This window comes from Cibotium barometz, unplaced genomic scaffold, assembly GCF_041138505.1.
Source record: "Cibotium barometz isolate CiBa-2024 unplaced genomic scaffold, ASM4113850v1 ctg370, whole genome shotgun sequence".
Taxonomy (NCBI): Eukaryota; Viridiplantae; Streptophyta; class Polypodiopsida; order Cyatheales; family Cibotiaceae; genus Cibotium; species Cibotium barometz.
In genome coordinates this window covers 1,265,596-1,289,113 of record NW_028229436.1, presented here as the reverse complement: position 1 = coordinate 1,289,113, position 23,518 = coordinate 1,265,596, and the positions used below count along the sequence as shown (strand labels likewise).

Here is a 23,518-nt window from a genome sequence, read left to right as displayed (position 1 = left end):
CAGTAGAGCAGGAACATCAATATTAATAACAACAAACACAAAAGTAGCAACAACTACATCTGTGTCATAGAAAGCAACATCATAAAAGCAATAGTAGCTTCAAGAGCTTCTACAGCCTCAAAAGTCTCAACAACAACCAAAAGGTCAAAACATTTGATTATGGGCTGAAACAACCTACCCCCCCTAGAAGATGCAGAAAAAAGGTGTGTTATATAACACCACCACCACCGCATCTACCATTGCAACAATAATCTCTACAAGCCTTGAAGGAACCCTACTTGACATCACCACATCTGCCCTCATCACCACCCCAAAACCCATAACCACTACCATATCACTCGACATGTCCATTTCCATAGCCTACACCGATACCACCACCACCTCATTAACCACCATCTTCCCCCTCCCTAACCCCCTATTACAAACAATACTAATGATGTCCACATAAGTAGACATGGAAAAGTTGCATCAGGCACTTGGCTATGTCAACCATTGTGTCTTGACCGGATTGGCCTTACTAGGGATTACGCCAGAGTTCAACTCCAACAGAGTAAGCAAAGGCTAGGGAGGACCTCCCTAGAAAGTAGAAGAAATGGGCACAAATATAAAAAAGGTTGGAAGAGGAGACATTGGAAGTCAACTTGTACAGATAAAAAGAGGAGACACTGGAAGTCAACTCGTGGACGTAAAAAGAAAAAGTGAGGCCCACAAGCTCGCAAAAGTTGAGTGTGGCAACCTAAGGAGACAAAGGAGTGGCAAAAAGAACTCGCAGAGCAGTGGAGGTAGGTAGAGAGAATGCTTAGCATGCAGAGGCAAAAATAAACAACATTTTGGCCACACACCTCCAAACCGTGTAGGGAGCTGGAATGGCAGAATGATCATATTAAGCTGTAGATAGCCATAGCCAAGGTGGCTGTGTGATAGAAGGATCATATACATAAAAATATATAGTGAGCGCATATAAGATGAAGGACTAGAAGGAGCACACTGCATAAACTTACATGGAGGAGCTCCAAAAGCACACTGCATAAACTTACATGGAGGAGCTCCAAAAGCACCCAAAGAAACTTTAGAAAGTCAATAGAAGGGGAGGACAACACCAACAATCCAAACGGGAGGAGCAGGGCTGGTGTAGATAAAAACCCAAAAGCCGCATCTACTGCCAATGCCACAACCAATGCCATTGGCATTGGCATCTACTGCCAATGCCACAACCACCCAAATAGAACAAGCCAAAACCTCCTTCAGAGGAAAAGAGAACAATAGAGGCCACCAACCTTTTGGATCTCAAGGTGAGGTTACGCTTTAAGCAGAACACAAAGTGCTAAACGTAGAGACAACTTGACTAATGGAAGATTTGAAAAAAGGTCAAGGTGAGATTGTGCTCTAAGCAGAACACAATGTAGCATTATATGGTAGTGACGTGTGTGAGCACACTTAGGACCGCTGGGGCATTTTTTCCCTCACTAGGAGGTTTTTTCCCCTGTGCAAATGTACACTCTCTTATCTGCTCATTTTGGGGTGTGTACTTATTTTTTGTATCTGGCACACATTTGTTCATTCTAATATAGTGAGTTCGTGTGCTCTCAAGCTTCTCTATCTTGTGTGTGCATTGTTGCAACCCTAACCCTAATTCCAACAATTAGTATCAGAGCTAGCTTCCTTGACACTTGATCTAGTAGTCTGCCTCCCTCCTCATGACCTTGTTTTTTTGTCTCCTATTGAGATACCCTCTTAGGAGAAGAAGGTATATAATGTAGTGTGCTGTATACAAAGTATACTAAATTTTCAGGATCCGCGGTGCGATTTGGCCACATTTTGGGCACCGCAAGGTTTCTGCAAACGTTCTGGAGAGGCATCATTTCGGATTGGTTTTGGGTATTTGGGCTGTGCAACGGCAAAGATTTGGTATACAAGCAGCATCTACAATGTCTTCAACAACATCGACCATCATACTTTCACCAGCAACACTCTATTCTCTACTCTGTGTTATTTTTCATACACTTTGCAGGTGATTTAGTCAGTTGGCAGCCATCCGGGGTTGCATTCAGTGAATACTGTTAGTGAATACTGAGTACTTGCAGTGTGTTGAAAGAATTTGCATTTGGTAGACAGTCATGGTTGGCAGTAGTGATTTATTCAAGATGTTGTTTGCTAAGGGCAAACTTGATGGGACTAACTACCCATTGTGGTCCTATATGATGAGGGATGTAGTGGTTGCTAAATGCCTTTGGAATGTGGTCAGTGGTAGTGAAACTCGTCCTGTTTCACAACTATTAGTGTTGCATGTACATCTGAAGTAGAATCTGATACAGATGTGGCTCATCCACATGCACCACCAGTACCTCCCACTGCTGCTCAAACGAGATGGAATGGAAGAGATGCACACGCACATGCATTGCTTGCACTTTCTGTGAAGCGAAGCATTATTCCTCATATTCGATCATGTAAGACTTCAAAACAAGCATGGGATGCACTTACTGCATTATACCAAGTGCACAATGAAGCACGTGTTGCATATCTGCGCAAACAGTTGGAGTCTGAGCACATGAATGAGGGAGACTCAATGGACAACTTCTTGACCAAGATCAAAGATTTTAAGGAGCAGCTCACTAGTGTGGATGAGATATATCTTGATGGTACATTGGTGCCCATAGTTCTCAATGCATTGTCGGATTCTTATCAGAGTTTTACCTCTACCCTTAGACTCACAATGAAGAGAAATCCAAATGCCCTTACATTTGATGAGCTAGTTTCAACAGTACTCTTTGTTGCAAGAAGAGCAGTCTAGGCAAAACAGATATGTTATGCAAGTTGGTGACCAAGCTTTTGTTGTCAATCAGAAAGACAAAGGTAAAGCTTCTTTGCATGGTGGCTATAAGCCAAAATCAGAATCCTCAGGTAAGGATGCAAAGAAAGAAGGTGATAAGCCTTAAAAAAAGGGCAAGTGTCACTATTGCAAGATACCAAGGCACTACATAAATGAGTGCAAAAAAAGGCTAAAGAAGGAGAAAAAGAAAGAATTGGGCATGGTTGTGGGATGATGCATCTGCACCAAGTGCAGAGAAGAAGGAATATGTAAGTTTTGCTCATTCAAGATGACAGGGCATGGACTATACATTGCAGTTATGACCCTTTTGTTCATGATGTATGCATGTCAGTGGTGGCAAAATCAGATGTCTGGTACTTTGAGAGTGGTGCTAGTGCAGAGAAGAAGGAATCTGCACATTTTGCTCACTGGGCATAGACTGTATATTGCAGTTATGATGCTTCTGTTCATGATGTATGCATGTCAGTGGCAAAATCAGATGTCTAGTACTTTGAGAGTGGTGCTAGTAAGCACATTACTTCACAAAAAAATTTGTTCTCATCTCTGGAATCTGTCCAAAGTGCAAAAACCATCACATGTGCAAATGGTTCCTCATATCCTATCAAAGGAGTTAGTAGAGTTGTGCTCACTGCTGCAAATGGCTTTCTAAAGTTTTATATGTGCCAAGCATTAAGAAGAAATTACTGTCAATTTCAACCTTTGCCTTGTTAGGCTTGATGGTGAAATTTGTGGATGATAGATGTACAGTTCAGGATAGAAATGATGGTTATTCTATCATTATCTCAGGTACCTTGTTTCATGGCCTATACAATATGGATGTATTTAAGAAGTTGCAGCATGATGCTTGCTCAGTATCTACGACTCGTGTTATTAGCGATGCATAATTATGGCATGCACGATTTGGCCATATGAATTATGGTAGTTTGTTACGCCTTCAAAGGCATGACATGGTGTCTGAGTTGCCAACTCTTGAGACCCTTGCTAGACATGTATGTGAGGAGTGTATTCTTGGTAAAATGTATCGGGCATCATTTCCAAAGGATGGATATGTGAGAGCTGTTAAGAGATTATAGCTTATACACATAGTGATGCATGTGGTCCTATGAGGACACCATCTATTGGGGGATATCTCTACTTTGTTACTTTTATTGATGATTACTCTAGATATAGCTGGGTGTATTCATTAAAACAGAAGTCATAGGTTTTTATGTGCTTTAGGAACTTTGTATCCATGGCTGAAAATGCATGTGAATGTAAAGTTGGCACCCGTCATTCGGATCGAGGGGGGGAGTATATGTCCAAGGAATTTCATGCATATATGGTTGAAAAAGCATAGGGCATCAATGTACAATGCCATACACACCTCAGCAAAATGGTGTGGCTGAGAGGAAGAACATGTCTCTCATGGAGATGGCACGATGTATGGTGAAAGCCCAAGATTTACCTCATGGTTTTTGGTTAGAGACAACTATGTGTGCAAACTATGTGTTGAACAAATGCCCTACCAAGGCCTTGCAATCTAAAACTCCTTATGAAGCTTGGCATGGCAGGAAGCCTTTTGTGGCTCATTTGCGTGTTTTTGGTTGTCTTGCTTATGCTCTTGTGCCCTGAGCAACAACGCAGTAAACTTGATAATAAGGCATATTTGTGGGATACAGTTCAGAAAGCAAGGGATGTAGACTCTACCATCCAGCCTCAAAGCGGATTTTGGTAAGTAGAGATGTTGTTTTTGTCGAAAACTCAGTTCATCCCATGTTTTCATGCCAAATATAACAGAATGTATACTCACAGGACATGTTTGATTCGCTGCTACCTTTGTTCAATGTGGAGGGCAGCCATATGTAGAGCAATTGAATGCTCAACCAAGTGCTGAAATTCAAAATTTGCAGGTGCAAAATGAGCCTGCAAATCAGCCTTTTGAATGAGGCAATTATTGAGGATGTAGTGGATGAGGAGAGAGAAGCCATAGAAGAATCTAGGCGTATGCCAAAATGGCTAATGCAAACATTGAGGATAGCAAGTTGGCAACTCCTTTACCTAGCAGAACTCATGTAGGTTCTCATCATGCAAGTTATTCTCATATGGATCATGTTCTCATTTCTACTTTATGTAATGAGGAGGAACCTGTTTCCTTTGAGACAGGATGATGATCATTGGATGCATGGTATGCAGGATGAGTATAACTCTATACTCAAGAATGACACCTGGTATTTGACAGATCTTCCTCATGGTGGCAAGAAGGCCATTGACACTAAGTGGGTTTACAAGTTAAAACGCAAAGCAGATGGTAGCATTGATCGCTACTACAAGGCCATACTTGTTGCAAAGGGGTATGCCCAACAAAAGGGCATTGATTTTATGATGAGACATTTGCACCCACATCTCGTATAACTACCATTAGGTGTCTCATTGCTTTGGCAACACATCATGGGTGGAATGTACATCAGTTGGACATTAAGACTGCATTCTTGAATGGTGATTTACATGAGGAGGTGTATGTATTGCAGCCTCCTGGTTTTGCTGTGAAAGGAGAAGAGTCTAAAGTATGCTGGTTGAAAAAGACTCTTTATGGCCTTAAGCATGCTTCTAGAGCATGGTATGAGAAGATACATACTTGGTTGCAAATGATTTTTGCAACAGTCCAACAAAGAGTACCCTCTATGTGAAGAGGAAGGACACATTTTTGGTCATTATTCTATACGTTGATGACATGCTACTCACGGGACCCGATATAGATAAGATTTCAGTCTTTAAGACTAATTTGCAGTCATCATTTTTTGAGATGTCAGATTTGGGGCCCTTGCATTACCATTTGGGGATTCAGTTTATGCAGCACAATGATGGCATTGTTATGTTGCAATCTAAATATATACAGAAGCTATTGAAGAGGTTTAATCTTGAAGACTGTAAACCTATGGCTACACCTATGGTGGAGACAGGTACTTGACTTAGTCTTCAAGATGCAAGAGACTCTTTTGATGCTAGTTTGTATCAACAGGTTGTACCTTTTTCCATTAGTCAAGTTGCTTTCAGCACTTTGTGTGTTGGAATTAGGGTTAGGGTTACAACAATGCACACACACAAGATAGAGAAGCTTGAGAGCACACAAACTCAATAGATTAGAATGAACAAATGTGTGCCAGATACAAAAGATAAGTATACACCCCAAAATGAGTAGAGAAGAGGGCGTACATACGCATGGGGAAAAAAACCTCCTAGTGAGGGAAAAAGTGCCCCGGCGGTCCTAAGTGTGTTCACACACGTCACTGCCATATAATGCTACAAACATGCCCATGAAAATAGAAGAAGACAACAATGTGATACATCAATCATCAAAAAATAGGCTGAGTATTTTAGGAGGGCCTTTGTAGAGGAAAGACAGAAGACGTCAAAACACAAGTGATAGTATGATCAAAGTTATGGCCACAGATAAAGACAAACATGAGCAACAACTCACGACCATGACCACACAAAGGGAGAGAGAACTAGAAGAGCTCCAAAATCAAGACAAGAGAGTGAAGCGCCATGTAGAAGAGACATAATCCAAGCTGGCAGTTGAGCCCGATGTGGGAAAGAGATGTGAAAGGAGGCTTCAAAGTTCATAGCTTAGAGGGCTCGCTCTCGAAGGGCTTTTGTGCTTGAAGAGGTTATCGACAAACTTCATTAAGTCATATAAGTTACTCAAGCCAACAACACCCCCTTAGCTCTAAAAAACAATTGAAGAAGAAAAAAGAGTGAGGAACATTAGGACTAGAGAATTTTGAGGATTCGAGGTGGTTTTTATGAAAAATAGCAAGTGATGCGATGGGTAGATGTTAACAGCAAGGAGGAGTGTCATGTGACCCTCAATTGATGTATGAGTTGCATCAGTCATAGACGATGGTTCAAGGGCTCAAAGGAAGCCCTTAAGCAAAGGAGAGTAATTGATGTATGAGTTGCATAAGTCATAGACTATGATTCAAGGGCACAAAGGAAGGCCAACTGTGAAGGTATAAGTGGAATTTCCAACCCAAATGTGAAGGTATACGTGCAATGTCCAGCCCAAATGGAGGCCAAAAGGAGGTATCTAGAAAACAGTGGTGAATAGCCCAAGCGGGTGTTCACTTCAAGGGAGATAGTGCTCAAATCTAGGCAAGATTAGAGGATGGCTTAACCAAGATTAGGAGCCACAATTAGTGGCTAACAGAGATGTACTCAAACCTATATGAAGGCTTGGATTATCATACGATCTTTTTGCTAAACTCTTGTCTTGTCATTATGCTCTAGCTTTGTCATTAGTCTTAATCTCTTTCTTGCATTTCTATTATGTCAAGATGTTGATACTAATCCATTTCTACACACCCTAATCCTCTCTGTGCATGAAATTCAACTTAGTATTAGAGCCACCCATCATCTCTTGATCATCTATACACCCTAGTTAGTAATATCATACACACCCTAATCCTCTATAGGCATGAAATTCAACTTAGTATCAAAGCCGCCCATCATCTCTTAATCATCTATGCACCCTGGTTAGCATCCAAATTAACCCATTAATCCAATTTTCTCCCTCTTTTCCCAAGCTCCAAAATCATCAAGAATCACAGTGTTTAGGCTCGTTTGTGTTGCAAGAAGGCATCATTCTAGAAGTGCCCGGACTATGTCATCCGGCTATATTCCGCCATGTTGGTCAAACCGCCCAACACTGAATGTGCATGCTACTAATGTTTTTGGTGTTTCTAAGGAGAAGGTGACGCTAGATGAGCATTATCTTAGCTTTGGAAAGAGTATCAAGGATGGATGAGATTTAACAATAGTGACGAACATCTTGTGGTGCTGATCGACACATGCCGATCAACACAATAGTGTTGGATCTGACATCTTTGGAAGATATAGTTGTTGAAAGGGTGGCGGTTGATCTTAAAGGACATCTGGCGACATCTGGCTCATGATGGTGACCATATGTATGCCCAGCTAGTTCTTTATTAATTCTTTATCAAACGTTGTCACAAAAAGTCTGACAAGTTCATAACTGCGTGCTTGTGTTGCATATTATTCTTCTTGTGGGTGCTTATGCTTATTATCATCAACGAAACCTCATCAGCAAGATGTCTGAAAATTGTTCATTCACTAGACATATAGAAAAGAGATGCATGTAGTAAATGAACCAGAAGTGCGGTTATACAGACCAGAAGATCGAGCTCTCTGCTTGATAGCAAGCAAATTATGAGCTGTGGAAGGGCCTTCGGGGGGAGTGAGAATGCGATTAACCATAGAAGGACCTTGTTGTCTAGGCACAATTGACATGGATGGGGACTAGGAAACTACTGTCCACCATCGTGCAATGTTGGAGGTCGATGGGACGACCTTCATCCACAGGGGAAAGCTGAAGGTCGATGGTCGACTTGCATGATATTACTGATATCATGCATAGGTTTTCTTTTAGGAGCCATGAGAATCAGCAGCAAGGCGGCAATGAACACAGAGCAAAGGTAAAAGTAGATAAGGAAGACAACGCCCAATGTCATTAAATACCAAAGGAGACCATAACTTGCCGTACATATATCCTCTAGAAAGCGCCACTGTCGACAGCAGTGATCCACAAGAGCAAATCCCATATGATATGTCGAGAACATACCTTGATGCACGGCGGTATGGCATGGCAAAAGAACTCCAAGCCATACCAACCAGGAAGAAGATGTATGCACCTCGAGGAGAAAGACGATTGTTGATGAGAAGCATCCATGAAGCGTTGGAAGCACCGTGCCCAACAAAACAAATGAATGAACAAAACATCAGCATGACAAAATCTTAAAAACAACCACAGGCACAACGGCACATCCGCGTAGGTCCATGCAATGTTCGAGACAACTGGCCCTGCAAAATAGGGGCGCACGGCATGCACAGTGACAAAAGGAAGGTTAGACGGAAAATGAAAAGGTTTTGTTGCACACCATGCAAAGACAGATAAATGAATAAATCGGTTGTGGGTGCATATTGTAAAGAGAAGGCCCTTACCTCAGTTAGAAACTAAGGGTAAGGCTCTTGACATTAAATGTTACCACATGTGGTCAGTGTGACGGCTGGCATCAAAGGTTGGGCAGATTTAGGGTTTTCTCAAGTCCTACTACCCGCTCATCTTCTTTTGCTCCATCTTCGTGTACGTCCTCATCAGCACCGAAGCTGGTAGCAAGCAAGCATGAGGTGCCCCTCTCTTCTTCTCTCTCATTCTCTCTATATCTGTTTGTTGGCTATGGCCGTAGTCATACACTGTTTCATTAAGAGCATTGTTTTGTTGATCTGTCACGTTAGGGTTCCGTAATCAGTGATATTTCGGGTTTCGTCTAGCTGTTGCAGTGTGGGATGCGTGGCCGTAAAGGCATGCATCCATGCCGGTCTTTATTAAGAGATGTTTTTCTAAAATTTTGTCTCCAGGAAGTTTCTGTTTGGAATTAAGCTTCAGCTCTTAACCTATCTAGGTCTCCAAATTAGAGTGATGCCATGTTTGTTATCAAGTCGAGGGTTTGTGAATTTCGTTTGTTATGGTCAGTATGCCTCTCAAATGTTGCTGAGATCTTAATCATGTCCAGCATGCCATGCATTTCTGTGCCTGGATTTTCCTTCCGGTACGGATCTGTTCTGTTTAACGCCCATTGAATTGTCGTCATGTTTGAAACACGAGATTCGTTGGCTCCTGTGACTAGCGGCTCGAATGCGTTATAGGTCTCACGCATGAACTCAGACTAAATGTATGCCTCCTCTTATCAGTCAGAATTGCCCAAGAGTATTCTCTTTTGAGCTTGTTAGCAACGGCGAGAGGTCAAATGTGATGGGTTGTTGTGTATGGTCAAATATGAACGCCTTATTGAGGTTGTTCTCTCGGGCTAGATGCTTTAATTTTTGGAGCCGGATGTGAAAGATCTTTTGAGGGCCAGGTGTTGCTTTCAAGGATTCGACACCGAATTTGTTATTTTCTCGTGTGTAGCTGGTAGCCCCATTTTGGACACTGGTGGTTTTGTTAAAGGCTGTAACTATGCCTTTTTGGTTTGGTGCAGTAAGCTTCAGAGTGACGTGTTGAGGGAGGCAATCACCCAAATAGTGACGGATTCAAAGGAGAAAAAGAGGAAATTTTTGGAGACAGTAGAGCTTCAAATCGGGCTTAAGAATTATGATCCTCAAAAGGACAAAAGGTTCAGCGGGTCAGTTAAACTTGCTCATATTCCTCGACCCAAGATGAAAGTTTGCATGCTCGGAGATGCCCAGCATGTAGAAGAGGTAAACCGTGAGCTATCATAGCTATGTACTTTCTTTATGTCTTCCTGTAAGAGGTGCATTGTGGATAGTGGTGCGAGTGTACTGCTTGTCTTAGACTCATCAGGGTACTGCCGTCACTTATTTCTGTATGTATTGGAATTTCACTTCTTGTACTTTTGATTCTGTTCAGGCCGAAAAGATCGGTCTCGACTGCATGGATGTGGATGCGTTGAAGAAGATGAACAAGAACAAGAAGCTCGTGAAGAAGCTGGCCAAGAAGTACCATGCTTTCTTGGCCTCTGAGGCTGTTATTAAGCAGATTCCTCGTCTCCTAGGGCCTGGTCTTAACAAAGCTGGCAAGTTCCCAACCTTGGTTTCTCATCAGGAATCCCTGGAGGGTAAGGTCAATGAGACCAAGGCTACTGTGAAGTTCCAGCTGAAGAAGGTTCTATGCATGGGGGTTGCAGTGGGCAACTTGGAAATGGAAGAGAAGCAGTTGTTTCAGAATGTTCAGCTTAGTGTGAACTTTTTGGTTTCTCTCCTGAAGAAGAATTGGCAAAATGTGAGTCAAATTGCTTCACGAAACTTACAGTATTATGCCAATTGGATTATATGCTTGGATTATGCATTACCAGTGTGAATAGTCGTTTAAAGCTGTAACTGGTAACATGGGTCTTCTTCTGTTTGCTGCTCAGGTGAGGGTGTTGTATCTGAAGAGTACCATGGGAAAGCCAGTGCGGATCTTCTAAGCTGATCTGGAGGGGATTGAGATTCTAGATTGTTTAGTTCATGCTCTTGTAATGAGAATGTGAGGACTTTTTTGCCATATGAATATTGGGAAGCTACCGGAATGCTACCTTGCAGTGCATCTGAGGGACCTGGATGAGGAGTTCAAGATTTTATGTTGCTTTTTGAATTTAGTACTTTAAAAGTTTCTGATTTATGCCATAATGTTTAGTGCATTCAAAACTGCTAAATTTTGTATGTATAGTATATCCGAGAATAAGCTGCTTTTTACCACGCTGTCTTGGGCTCTCTTTTGTGCTGACTGCCTGGTAAAAGCTTGCAGTCTCATCCTGCCTTTCGGAGTTTATGTTCAGGTGCAGTGGTGGCCTTTGGGGCGGACAGATGGATAAAGTGTTGTAGTACTGGATTTATATGGTTAAGAATATGGTGGTGGTGGTGTTGGGCTGCAGTCAAGGTGGAATTGTACACATATATATATATAACCAGTGTTACCCAAAAAAAAAGAATATGGTGGTGGTGTTGGGCCGCAGTCAAGGTCATTACTATTTGCACTAGCAGCTGCTGGTTATCTTACTGGCAAATGAAATGGGTGGATGTGTTACTAATGGGCCGATATAAATTTGAAAATCTTTTATGCAAATGAAATTGGCAAAATCTTTCAGCAGGAGATGTGGGCCTAACTAGACTGCAAACTCATCTGCCAAGTGGAATGGTATGAAGAGGGGTGGAGAGAGTGTTAAATGTTAGTTTGGTACTCTCCACTCCATGTCTACAGCACTGTGCTATCTACTAGCCAGATGACTAATTTTGAGTCAGGTGGCATGGGTCTTCAGTGGTAGGTGTGCTTACTAGTTCTGCTGTTTACTGAAGGCCGCCTTGTATATTTTGAGATCTTGTAAGTTAAATGACGATAGCAAACTCTTCTCATAGGCCGTGCAGCCTGATGGAGCAATAGTAGCACGACATCCTACATATCCGCCATTAGATTACAGAGAATTGTATCAAGCTGTGAGCAACTTAATCCTTATGTTATAACTACCCACTAGTCATGTTTACTGAAACATCTTATCTTGTACCTAACTAAACTATAGTTGAGCAATGGTGATTTCAACTTGGTTAAAAACATCAAGTCAAGAAATTGGGTGCACAGGCTAGTGCACATGCAAGTGAGAGAGAGAGAGAGAGAGAGAGAGAGAGAGAAGCTCCACTTCTTAGGATCCTTTTAAATTATTGCATGGATGTAACTACAGGGAAAAGACATGAGGCCAACATATCCAAAACAAGAGAAATTACCCATCTTAGAAAAAATAATTCTCTTCCCGACCTGCTGTCTTCAACAGTAAAGTTGCTAAAACACTCCAAAGTCAATTGAACACATACAGCCTACAATTAAAAAAAAGGGCAAGCAAACAATTTCACCCTTGAAAGACTTGCACGTGTTACCATATCCTTCCTTCCTTTACGCTTGCTCCTCTTAGCTAGACACCACTTGCAATGAACTAGCTCTGGTCGTTCAAAGCATGGATGTAGGAGCACCTTCCATGAGCAGGGAGGATGACAAGATTGCCATTAAAGTTGATTAGTTTGTAAATTTGACTAGTATGAGTTAATTATGATTAGTTATTCACATTGGCCTATATACTATGGTCTCTTTTTTACACACTTATTGGTGTTTACCTCCACTTGGCCTCTGGCCCATAAGCTTATGTCTCAATTACAATTGGTTCTTTGGTCCAATACACATATCCTTAGTCCTTGGTCTCATATGTATAAGTCTTGTCCACAATTATGTGTCCACCGTTCTATTACAAACCAACTCCACCCAAATATGTTTGGTCCTCGAAACATGCTTAAAGTAGAACCATAGTATGGATGGTTTGCATAAGCATCAACACTTTACACTTCTTTTTTGCTAAAACTATCCAAAAGAGCATCATTTGAGCTTGTGAGACCTCCAAAACTTCATGAAATGCTTTTCAACACATTGCTAATCATGGCTAAGAAGTGTATATGTCAATTTCATCCATTTGAACCTCTTTTATGTAAATTACAGCAAGTTAAGAAGTGTATATGTCAATTGCATCCATTTGAACCTCTTTTATGTAAATTATAGCAAGTTATTTTTTTTTGTTTTGGCTCAAGAATGCACCTCGGATGCATCAAAAAGGTGTTCCATCTCCTCTAACATAGAGGCGGGTTGCCATGTTGCTTCATCTTGAGGTAAACCTTTCCACTCGAATATGGGTCCATTTATCCTCCGGAATAGGTAAAGGCTGAAGCAAACCACCGAGCTTGTGTGTGGGATCCTTGTTGAGTTGAGAAGGCATACACTTAGCAACATATTCTTTGACTTTCCTCCATAGCTCTTTCCAATGGAAACTTTTCCTTATGGCATTATAGGTTTTGAACAAACCCAAATGTCCCGCCATGGGAGTAGAATGCATCTCATCCATGACCTTTTTCTTGAAGGATGAGTGGGGTATAAGATACACCCTTTCCTTATAATAGAGGAGACCATTGTGCAATCGAAAATGAGGTAAATCATCACAAATACCATGTTGTAATTTTTGCACTATTTGTGAAGCCTCATCATCAAGCATATATTCCTCTTGAATCTCCTCAACCCAATCATTATGCACTTTCGTGATGGCCGATAAAGAACATGTCCACATTCTAGAGAGTGAATCCGCCACCACATTCTCCTTTCCCTTTGTATATGTGATCTCAAAATCATATTGTTGAAGGGTAGCCAACCATCTTCTTTGCTTAGGTGAGAGGTTTGATTGAGATAGGAAGAATTGAAGAACCCTATGGTCACTTCGCACACATAGAATTTGCTTCCATAAAGATAGTGATGCCATTTCTTGATTGCACGCAAAATAGCAATCATCTCTTGATTATATACATGCATCTCCATCTCTTTGTCATCAAGTTTGTGACTTTCATAAAGCAATGACTCCATGGTCTTGATACAACACCGCACCAATGCCTCTCCACATGCATCCACTCTAATCGTGAAGGGCTTGGAGAAATCCGGGCATACCAAGATAGGTGCCGAAGTAAGCATTCTTTTCAACTCAGCAAAACTCTTTTGTGCTGTTGCATCCCAAAAGAATGCCTCTTTCTTCAACTTATCTGTCAAAGGAGCCGCTATGTGTGCATACCTCTCCGCGATAGAATGATGAGAGATAAGAATCCCCTCATTTGAGTGAGATTGGTGGGAGTAGGCCAATTCTTCACACATTCCGCCTTCTTGGGGTCCACCTTTATACCATCAATGCTCATCACAATGTGACCAAGGTATTCCACCTCTTTTGCCATGAATGTAAACTTGGTTTCTTTGGCATACAAGTGGTTGGCTCTCAATGCATCAAATACCTCCTTCACATGAACCAAGTGCTCCTCTTCACTCTTGCTATACACCAAGATGTCATCAAAAAACACCAATACAAACTTGAAGAGGAATGGTTGTAGCACTTTGTTCATCAATGCTTGAAAAGTGGCCGGTGCATTACATAAACCAAACGGCATCACATGAAATGATAGAGACCTCTTTCGGTAGTACGAAATGCTGTCTTGTGCTCATCCCCACTTTTCATTCTTATTTGGTGGTAGCCCGGACTCTAAGTCAATCTTGGTAAAGAACTTGGTACCTTTCAATTCATCCAGAAGATCATCAATTCTTGGGATTGGGTACCTGTTCTTGATGGTGATTTTGTTAACATCCCGATAATCAATGCATATTCTGAAAGTCCCATCCTTCTTCTTCACCAATAAAACGGGCGATGCAAATGACGATTCGGGTCCACCCAACCAATATCAATGAGCTCTTTAACTTGCTTTCCCACTTCATCTTTTTCCACTTTTAACAACCTATATGGAGGTTTGTTGATCGGCCTTTTATTTGGCTCCAACTTAATTGCATGATCAACCTCCCTCATTAGTGGCAAGCACTTGGGCAAACACATCTTCATACTCTTTAAGTAACTTCTTCATGCCCTCATGTGTAACTTTGCTTTCTTTTTCATTGTCTTCATCCTTACAAAGCTGCAAAACATACATATAGCCACTCTTCTTCAATTCCCTCTTGAGTTGTGTGCTATTGATCAAGGTTAGCTTTGAGGTGCCAAAACCATGCAATGTAATGGTCTCCTTTCCATGCATAAACCTCAAAAAGCCTTGTTTCAAATTCATGGAAAAGGTTCCAAGAGTTGATAGCCAATCACACCCCAAAACCATATCAATGGGTCCCATATCGAGCACTAACAATTCAGCTTTGCAAGTTTACTCTTTTGAGAGCATCAATTCCACATTTTTGCAAATCGTTGTGCAATCCATGCTTTCCCCGTTTGCTACTTCAACTTTTCTTTTCATTGCCAATGCATGCGGGTATAATTTTAGATTTCTCAATGACTTGTAGTTCACAAAACTATGTGTGCTACCGCTGTCCACCAACACAAATGCATCTCTTCCCTTGACCTTACCCTTGACCTTAGCCTTGAATCTCAATGTATGTGCCCCTTTTTTTGCAACCGGCATAAGATTCATTGGATATGGAATAAAGAGAAATATTGTATTCATATGCATTTGTAGCACCCAAAGTATGAGGTAAGCCATCATCATAATCATGAAGATCATTAAGAGAACCATCAGGGTTAAAAGGAAACTCCCCATCCGGATCTAAAGAACATCCACAAACTCACATGGCTCCAATTCTTTGTCACCATTAGTGTCATCTACCACCTCCGAATAAACCATATTAATCTTGACATTGCGGGCTTTGCACTCCTTCCAATGATCCTTGTTGCTATACTTCCCACCACATTTGTAGCATAGGTTTTTGTCCCTCATCTCGTTAATGAGGTATTCCTTCACAAATTTGGTTTTGGTGATCCCATCATTAGTTGGCTTTGCACCCACTTTTAAAGGCTTTTGAGAAGTATTTCCACCTTTGAAAGCACCCGCATTGTATGGTTTTCCACCTTTGAAAGCACCCGCATTGTATGGTTTTCCACCTTTGAAAGCACCCGCATTGTATGGTTTTCCACCTTTGAAAGCACCCGCATTGAATGGTTTTCCACCTTTGAAAGCACCCGCATTGTATGGTTTTCCACCTTTGAAAGCACCCGCATTGTATGGTTTTCCACCTTTGAAAGCACCCGCATTGAATGGTTTTCCACCACTACCATTAGACGGTAGGAAATTTGGGTACATTTGGAGTGGTAGGAAATGGCTTTGTGAAAGCATTTAACCCATAATCCGGCCAACAGTTCACCCATGTATTTGCATACTTTTCTTCATATACTTCAACCACAAGATCATTGCATCCTTGAGAGTTGTCGGTCTTTGTGCCTTCACATCCTTTCCAATTGCATTTTTAAAGCCCTTGATGTACTTGACTATTTTGAATTCTTCACTAAAACCTTCAACATGAAGCATAAGTTTGAGAAACTTATGTGTATACTCCTTCACACTCATGTATCTTTGTTGTAGATAATCCCATTCACAAACCAATTTGTCCTTGTGCATCTTGGAAGTGAATGCGTCCCTTATATCTTCTTTGAAAGCATCCCAACTTGTGGCCTCATAACCTTGTGATGATTGAGATGCCTCCACCATGGATGAGCATACCCTTCCAAGTGGCGAAGTAAACCATAGATTTTTCACTTCGAGGGTTCATCTCAAAATAGAGATCCAATTTGTTGACCCACTCCTCAAGGACATCATTATCAGTGCCTTCACCACTAAACTTTGAGAGGACAATCTTATCCTTCACACCCTTGAATTCAGCTCCATTGCCATGATGATCACCATGCCTACGCATGGGCCCACATAATGATTGTAGTCCTCAAACTCACCAAAGAAATCTTCCTCATCTCATGAGGTCTTAAAGCACCGCCTCGATGAGTATTCCCTTTGAATGGAACGTGACCATCTCATGAGGTCTTAAAGCACCGCCTCGATGAGTATTCCCTTTGAATGGAACGTGACCATCTCATGAGGTCTTAAAGCACCACCTCGATGAGTATTCCCTTTGAATGGAACGTGACCATCACTCCTTGGAACTCTTGAACCTTCATTTGGATGACCTTTGCCTTTGGCATCATTGGGTGAGTGTGTAAACATTGGGTTGCGCATAGCACCATGAGTAGAATGAAAATTTGGGTGATAATTCTCCTTGTCCTCAACATGAGCTTGTCGAACCTTGTGAGATGTGCCACCCTTGTCTTTATCCTTGGTTTTCATGTCTCCATGCATGCCCCTAATCTCTTGCACAAGTGTCTACGTTATGGTGCCCGTAATCTCTTGCAAAAGTTGTTGCGTCATACTTTCCAATATGCTTCTCATCATCATCATCGTTTGTGACATATCATTAGTCATAGCGGGCATTGCTTGTGCATTTTCTCCCCTCAAATGATTTGATGTATTGACCACATTTGTAAAACTTGGCCTAATTTGCACATGATTGGCTCTATGTGTGCCGCATTTACAATGTTGTCATCGTGTATATTCACACCCTCATTACCACAATATCTTCTACACGATCCTCATTCACCATTTCCCTATCTTCCCTTATCTCATAAAGTTCCATTGCTTGCTTAGACGGATGTCCCCTTGGCATAATGGGCTGAAAATGGGAAATGGCTAGTAGAAGGCTTGAATGCTATCGGAATTGAATGATCTAGGGCTCTATTGAAATGAAAGCTCTTGATGTATAGAATGCAAATATTCAAGAATAATTTTTTTGAATAGCCCTAATAATCTCTGTTTTAGGGTTTTTACAACACTGTTGAAAATCGGAATTAGGCTATAGAGTACTCAAAAGTCATCAGATTTGGATGAAATTTGATGTGTTGGATTGTGACAACAAGTAATAACTATGCCTAAGAGAGTTTGACCAAAGTCAAAGTGCAGATATCCTCTGTTTTGACTTTTTAGTCAAAGTCAACTATATAGGTTTGAACCCCCCAAACGACATTCGGGTGTACTATGGATTTTTGGGAAGCCCTAATGATGTACATCCATCCTATGATGTCATTTGTCCCCAAATAGCTTGCTGTTTCTAACTGGGCACAGACCTCCAATGAAAAATGGCAAGTTGGGTATCCAAATGATGTCGGAACGGAGAGGTTTAAGGCTTGTTGGGAAGGTATAAGGGATTACTAAGAGCCTATATAATCACCCAAAATCTAGCCCTAATGTAATTTTACTGAATTAAGAATTTGTGAATCTGTAGATTTTGCTCTCAAGAGCTCCTTTGGTACCCCCATTTGCCTTCTGCATGTTCCACATGTACCACCCTTTGCTTCGAAGCATCTTTGGCATCCAAAAGCACCTTATATGTGTCCACAATTGCTCTCAATCCCAACCATGCATGTAAATTTTATTTTATTTTTGGCATGGTCTCCTTTGTATTAGTGACCAAATCTCAATATCAAATTAATCAAAATCAATTGCAATACTGAATTTCCTGCTTTGCCAAATCGTTGCCCAATAAAATGCATCCACAATAGGCACTCAAAAGTCAATGAAGAATTTCCTGCTTGTTGATCTCCCGACCAAGCTCTTCCCACCCACCTACCTAGGTCGAAACTAGGCACAAGTTAGGGCCATTTCTTCACCACCGGTACCTAATCCTCCACCTTACTGCTTTTCCAAGGCACTCATGGCAAGGCGGATTCAAGACATTCTCCACCTCAGGTTCTCCTCCAAATGTCGAGGTACCCTCACACATCACTTGATTACTAAGAATTGAGATGTGAATACAAGTGTGTGTGAGTTGTGAAACATGAACTTGAAGGTATATGTGAATCCACTTACAATCAGCACTTATAGTTGCATGCCATGATCATCCAACATACGAAGCTAATGTCATAGAAGAGGTTATTTGGGAATACAATTTAGCTTCTTAATGTCTTCAATCCCCATGGCTTCATGTGAAAACAATTCAATGCCAATGCAACAAGCAAGGTGAAGCAAAAGGCATATGGATTGGCATGTATCTTGACATTCCCCAAGCATAGAGATGGCTTGAATGTCACACCAATGATTGAAGAAGCATCAAATGGTTCCAATGGCATCGAATGGTGTATGGATTTGATCAAAAACCCCCAAACTAGAGACAAATGTCTTGATCATTGGTCTATTTGAAGCATTAGCTTGTGTAATAGCATCATCAGTATAATTAATGATGATTAGACAAGGCTAATGGCAAGTTGGAATGGCCAATGTCAAGAAATTAGGGTTCCTTTAGAAGAAAGCCCTAAATCTCAAGGAAAGATTCAAGAACTCCAAGATTCAAGCAAGAAATGCAAGGAAGTGCTTAGCGATTGTTCAAATATCACTAAGAAACTATAGTCTTGAGTGTAGGTTTTGAAAATTACCCTTGCTTTGAAGAAAAACGTGGATCTCTGTTTTTGGATTTTGGGGAGTCCCATGGCTTCATAGATCAAAGAATAGGACTTCAAAAACCTTGGATATGATGAGGAACACCATTTCTAAGCTTAACAAAGCATTTAGACTTGATTTTGAAGCTTCCATGGCCCATTTCTTATACGAAAAAATGGCGCCAGCCCTTTCTGAAATCGTAGACCCAAATAGAGAATGAAAGTGAATAGGAATATGAAACAGACATAGGATCTGAAGTTGAAATAATAACCGAAACTAACTTTATCTTTTCTTCACTCTATGACCCCTCTAATGGAGGGTTTCTCAATCTTCTATTATTGAGATTTCTCTTCAATTGGAGCTTCCTCTTCCCCCATTTTTGTGATGAGTATACTTGAGTACATTATCTCCACTGCAAGTGCACTTAACCAAGAAAGAGGGAGAGACGATACTTGAGTGCATTATCTCCATTGCAGGTGCAAACTTGAGGAGATACCTAGTCCCCATTTAATCTCTTTTCTTAGAAGGTTTATAGATTAAAAGGTTTCACAATTGTTTTTGATTCCTTATGCCAAAACTGGTGCCAACTGGAGTTCAATAAACTAGCTTAAGCAAAAATAGGAAGAGACAATATGTGAGTATATCCAAGCTAAATATCTCCAAAGTAGGTGTGAACCTAAGGAGAGACCTAGTCAAACCTATTTACTCTCTCTTTTCTTTAGAAGGTTTACAGAGCAAAAGACTACACGAAATGCTTTAACCTCAAAGGCACATGACCTTAAATGTGCATTAGATGCCAGTGATGATTATGATGATAATTTCATGGAACAACTTAAATGAATGGTTCTAAGAGGAATCTTTCAAAACGAGTTCTAGAAGTGATAGATGAGGGAGGCAACACCAATGAAAACCCTAATCAAGAATATTAACAAAATTCTCCTAGCGCAAACTTGGAAACTATCTCAAAAATGAGAAAACAAAGCGGAGATAACATGGAGGAGGTTTCTTTAAAGAAACTCTCTCAATCTTCTCAAGGAAGCTAAGAAACAATCCAAGAAGTTATCTTGAGAAGAGAAAAACCTGGAGAAAGATGTGTAAAAAATTCTTGAATACTTTAGAAATCACAATATTAGAGAACATGAAATACACATGGTGACAAGGCCAAGAAGACCAAAGATGAAAATTCAACCATATTATGAAAGACCCGCTAAGGTGAAACAGGTCAATCTTGTAGAACTTGGCAAAGGCCCCAAACCTGTGTATATTGCGACAAATTTAAGTGCAAAAGAAGAGAATAATATCATTGATATCTTAAGGGATTTCAAGAATGTGTTTTCTTGGAAATACACTGTTAACCACAATGGTTAATATTATTCTAAATGTGGTTACGCTTCATGTAATTCATTCTTATGAAAAACCGTGCTAAGTGCTTCATGTAAAAAGATATGGGATGACTAAGCTTATGACATGTGTAATGCCATCCATGAGCAACAAGCTTAGGTGTACATGGAGAGCTAGAGAACTAATTTTGGGCCCCCAATTGTTAAATGGATGACTGGCCATTGTGAAAAGAGAGCTCATGTATATAAGTGACTTATGAAATATGCAAAGGATACAATCCCATTATCACAATTTATTTGTCTCTTGCTCTCTTATGTCTATAGTGGTGAGCTTGGGTGTTGATGCATACCTACTTACTTGATTGTATGTGTGTGCTTGTAGGTGTTGCTCCCCTCCTTCTCCCTTCTCCTTCTTCTTCTTGGTCTCTCTCTCTCTCTCTCTCTCACACACACACACACACACACACACACACACACACACACACACACACACATGATGGAATTGATATTGGAGTAGAGCTCTCCATAGATTCTTCTCTCATTGCTCCCTACCTAGCTCAAGGAAAGATCCATTTGGGTGACACAAGTGGTGGTGGAGTGAGCCTCTAAAACGGCGGCTTCACATTGAGGAGTTAACCCTCTTAAGGTTGGCTAAGTGCATGTTCCTAAACCGACCATTGCATCTTCCCTCTTCTCTTCTTCCTCTCTCATGCAAGGAGAATGCTCATTTAGGTGAACATATTTCGCATTGTTACTGAGGATAGCACTTTGCTTAGGGTCCTCCACAATCTATTCCTAAGCTAGAGTTTTGTTTTGCCCAGATGGAATGCAAATCCACTGGTACAAGTTGGTTATGAGATGCTTGTTTGAATTTTGTTATTTTTTTTCCCTTGTACAATGGAGTTGTACAAGGAATTTTGTTATTTTTTTCCTTGTACAATGGAGTTTTTTCCTTGTACAATGTTGTAATTGAGCATTGGGAGCATTAGGAGCTTTGGAGGCTACACCAAAAGTGAAAGCTACAAGTAGGTGCTCTAATTTTGCTCTTGATTCCATTAATTTTGGTTTTTTTGTCAAGTAGTTACAAAATTGCATATTAGCTTAATCCTACCATTAATCTCAAGATATTATAACTAATTAGGCATTCCTTACATTATTAGGTAGCTTGGGACTAGCCTAAGCCATCCATAAAAAGAAAACCCTAAAAAATCATCATTCCTTATAGCTTAATCCTACCATTAATCTCAAGATATTATGATTAATTAGTCATTCCTTGCATCTTTAGGTAGCTTGGGACTAGCCTAAGCCATTCATAAAAAGAAAACCCTAAAAAATCATCATTGAGAGGGAGAAATTAGGGAAAGACTAGGCACAATTCAGTCTTGGGTTGTATCTTTGAGAATGAATAACCATTCACTTCATAGAGGTACAACCATACCCCTCTTAGCCATGCCCATTCACTTCTTATTGGAGAATCTCTCCAAATCTATCTTATAAATGAGAGTAATGTGCATTAAAAAGGGTATCAATGTGCATTTAAAGAGCATAAATGTAGTATAGCTGAACTCTCATGAGAATATTTGAAGGTAACTATCAGAAGATATACTGTTTCGGTGTAGTTAAGATAGTTTGTGAGTGCACATCTGTACCTTCACAGACGTACGTCCATTCCTTTCCGAATAAACGGTTGTACCTTTACGAGCGAACACCCATTTCCCCTCATGGATGAAAGTCATTTTCCTAACACAAGACACGACTGTACCTTTTTGTAATTGAACGATCGTTCCTCTGACAAAGGAATGCCCGTTCTTCTCTTCAGCCACCACAACTGTACCTTCCTGACGCAACACCCACTCCTCCTCCACAAGGAAACACCTTTCTGTTTTCCAACCCACAATTGTACATATGGCAATGTACAATCGTAACTCTTATTAAGCCACGCCCGTACCTACATCAAGTGAACGTTCGTTCCTCTATGAATGGACGGCTATTCCTAAACTCCCTGACGGTAAAAAATTTTCCTGTCCAGAGTGTGACTGTGCACTGTTACTTAACAAATTCATGCACCTATGCTCAGGGAAATTGGTGCAAAACAACCCCTTACTCAACAACACTGAACCCTCCTAGGCACAATCACTTGCTAGATCTGACCCTTCGGTTAACATAGTGTGGCCCAATGCATGGACAGACCATTGACTCATCAGCAACCCCCAAGTTCCCCTGCACATTCACAGAGGAGTCTTACCTCGAGACTGAAAAACTTTATCCTTGGAAGCACACAATCAGAGGAGTCTTATCTCAGGGACGACACGAGCATGGATTGTCAACCTTAAAGAATTGTCACACCTCAGCTAGTAGATCCAAGACCACAGGTGGGGTAGGGCCCAAATGTCCTAATTCAGACTGATCCGATGGTTTGGGGAGCCATGCCAACTGCCGTGATGGGGCACATTCATTCCAGAGTGGTAGGCGCTACTAAGCCTAGGATACGAACCATGCCAACTGCCGTGATGGGGCAGATTCATTCCAGAGTGGTAGGCTAGCACTAAGCCTAGGATAAGAACCAGCTCTAGAGACCTCCTACCAAAGAGAAAGAGTCCACCCAGAACTTTCCAACCAATGCACAACACACATGTACAGCCACTACCTACCTCGTGGAGTGTATTCCAGATACCATAACGATCCTTACAAAGTGCATGTCGGCCCACCACCACTGAGACACGGTTCACAAATGGGATAATATCCTCCAGGCCTAGCTCCCCCACTTGCCTCGACTACCATTTGTTGTCACAAATCATATTTTTTTCCTGTATTCACACATACTTTTGGTACTTTGAGGTTTAGGCCTTCATACCCTAATTCATTGACTTCATGTTATGATGAGGTAGTCTATTCATTCCACATGTGGTTTTTTGAGCTTGAAGGATTCATGCTAGTCACTCAAGATATTTGTTTGATGAGGTGGATGTTTATGCTAGAT

At 41.0% G+C, this 23,518-nt stretch overlaps 1 protein-coding gene across 1 annotated transcript; it reads left to right on the top strand.

Annotated features, from left to right (window-relative positions):
• The first annotated feature begins 8,857 nt into the window (after nt 1-8,857).
• On the top strand, nt 8,858-11,004 carry LOC147602610 (large ribosomal subunit protein uL1-like). The gene is made up of 4 exons (XM_086797822.1): nt 8,858-9,013; nt 9,865-10,084; nt 10,254-10,625; nt 10,759-11,004. Exons 1-4 carry the CDS (start codon nt 9,009-9,011, stop codon nt 10,810-10,812), a joined length of 651 nt encoding a protein of 216 aa, XP_086653948.1. The 5' UTR covers nt 8,858-9,008; the 3' UTR covers nt 10,813-11,004.
• Nucleotides 11,005-23,518: the final 12,514 nt, after the last annotated feature.

What these genes read in the sequence shown, in the direction of transcription:
- LOC147602610 (XM_086797822.1), top strand. An exon ending in ATGCCCAGCATGTAGAAGAG is followed by an intron (nt 10,085 to 10,253) that starts GTAAACCGTGAG and finishes GATTCTGTTCAG; the next exon opens with GCCGAAAAGATCGGTCTCGA. An exon ending in TGAAGAAGAATTGGCAAAAT is followed by an intron (nt 10,626 to 10,758) that starts GTGAGTCAAATT and finishes TTTGCTGCTCAG; the next exon opens with GTGAGGGTGTTGTATCTGAA.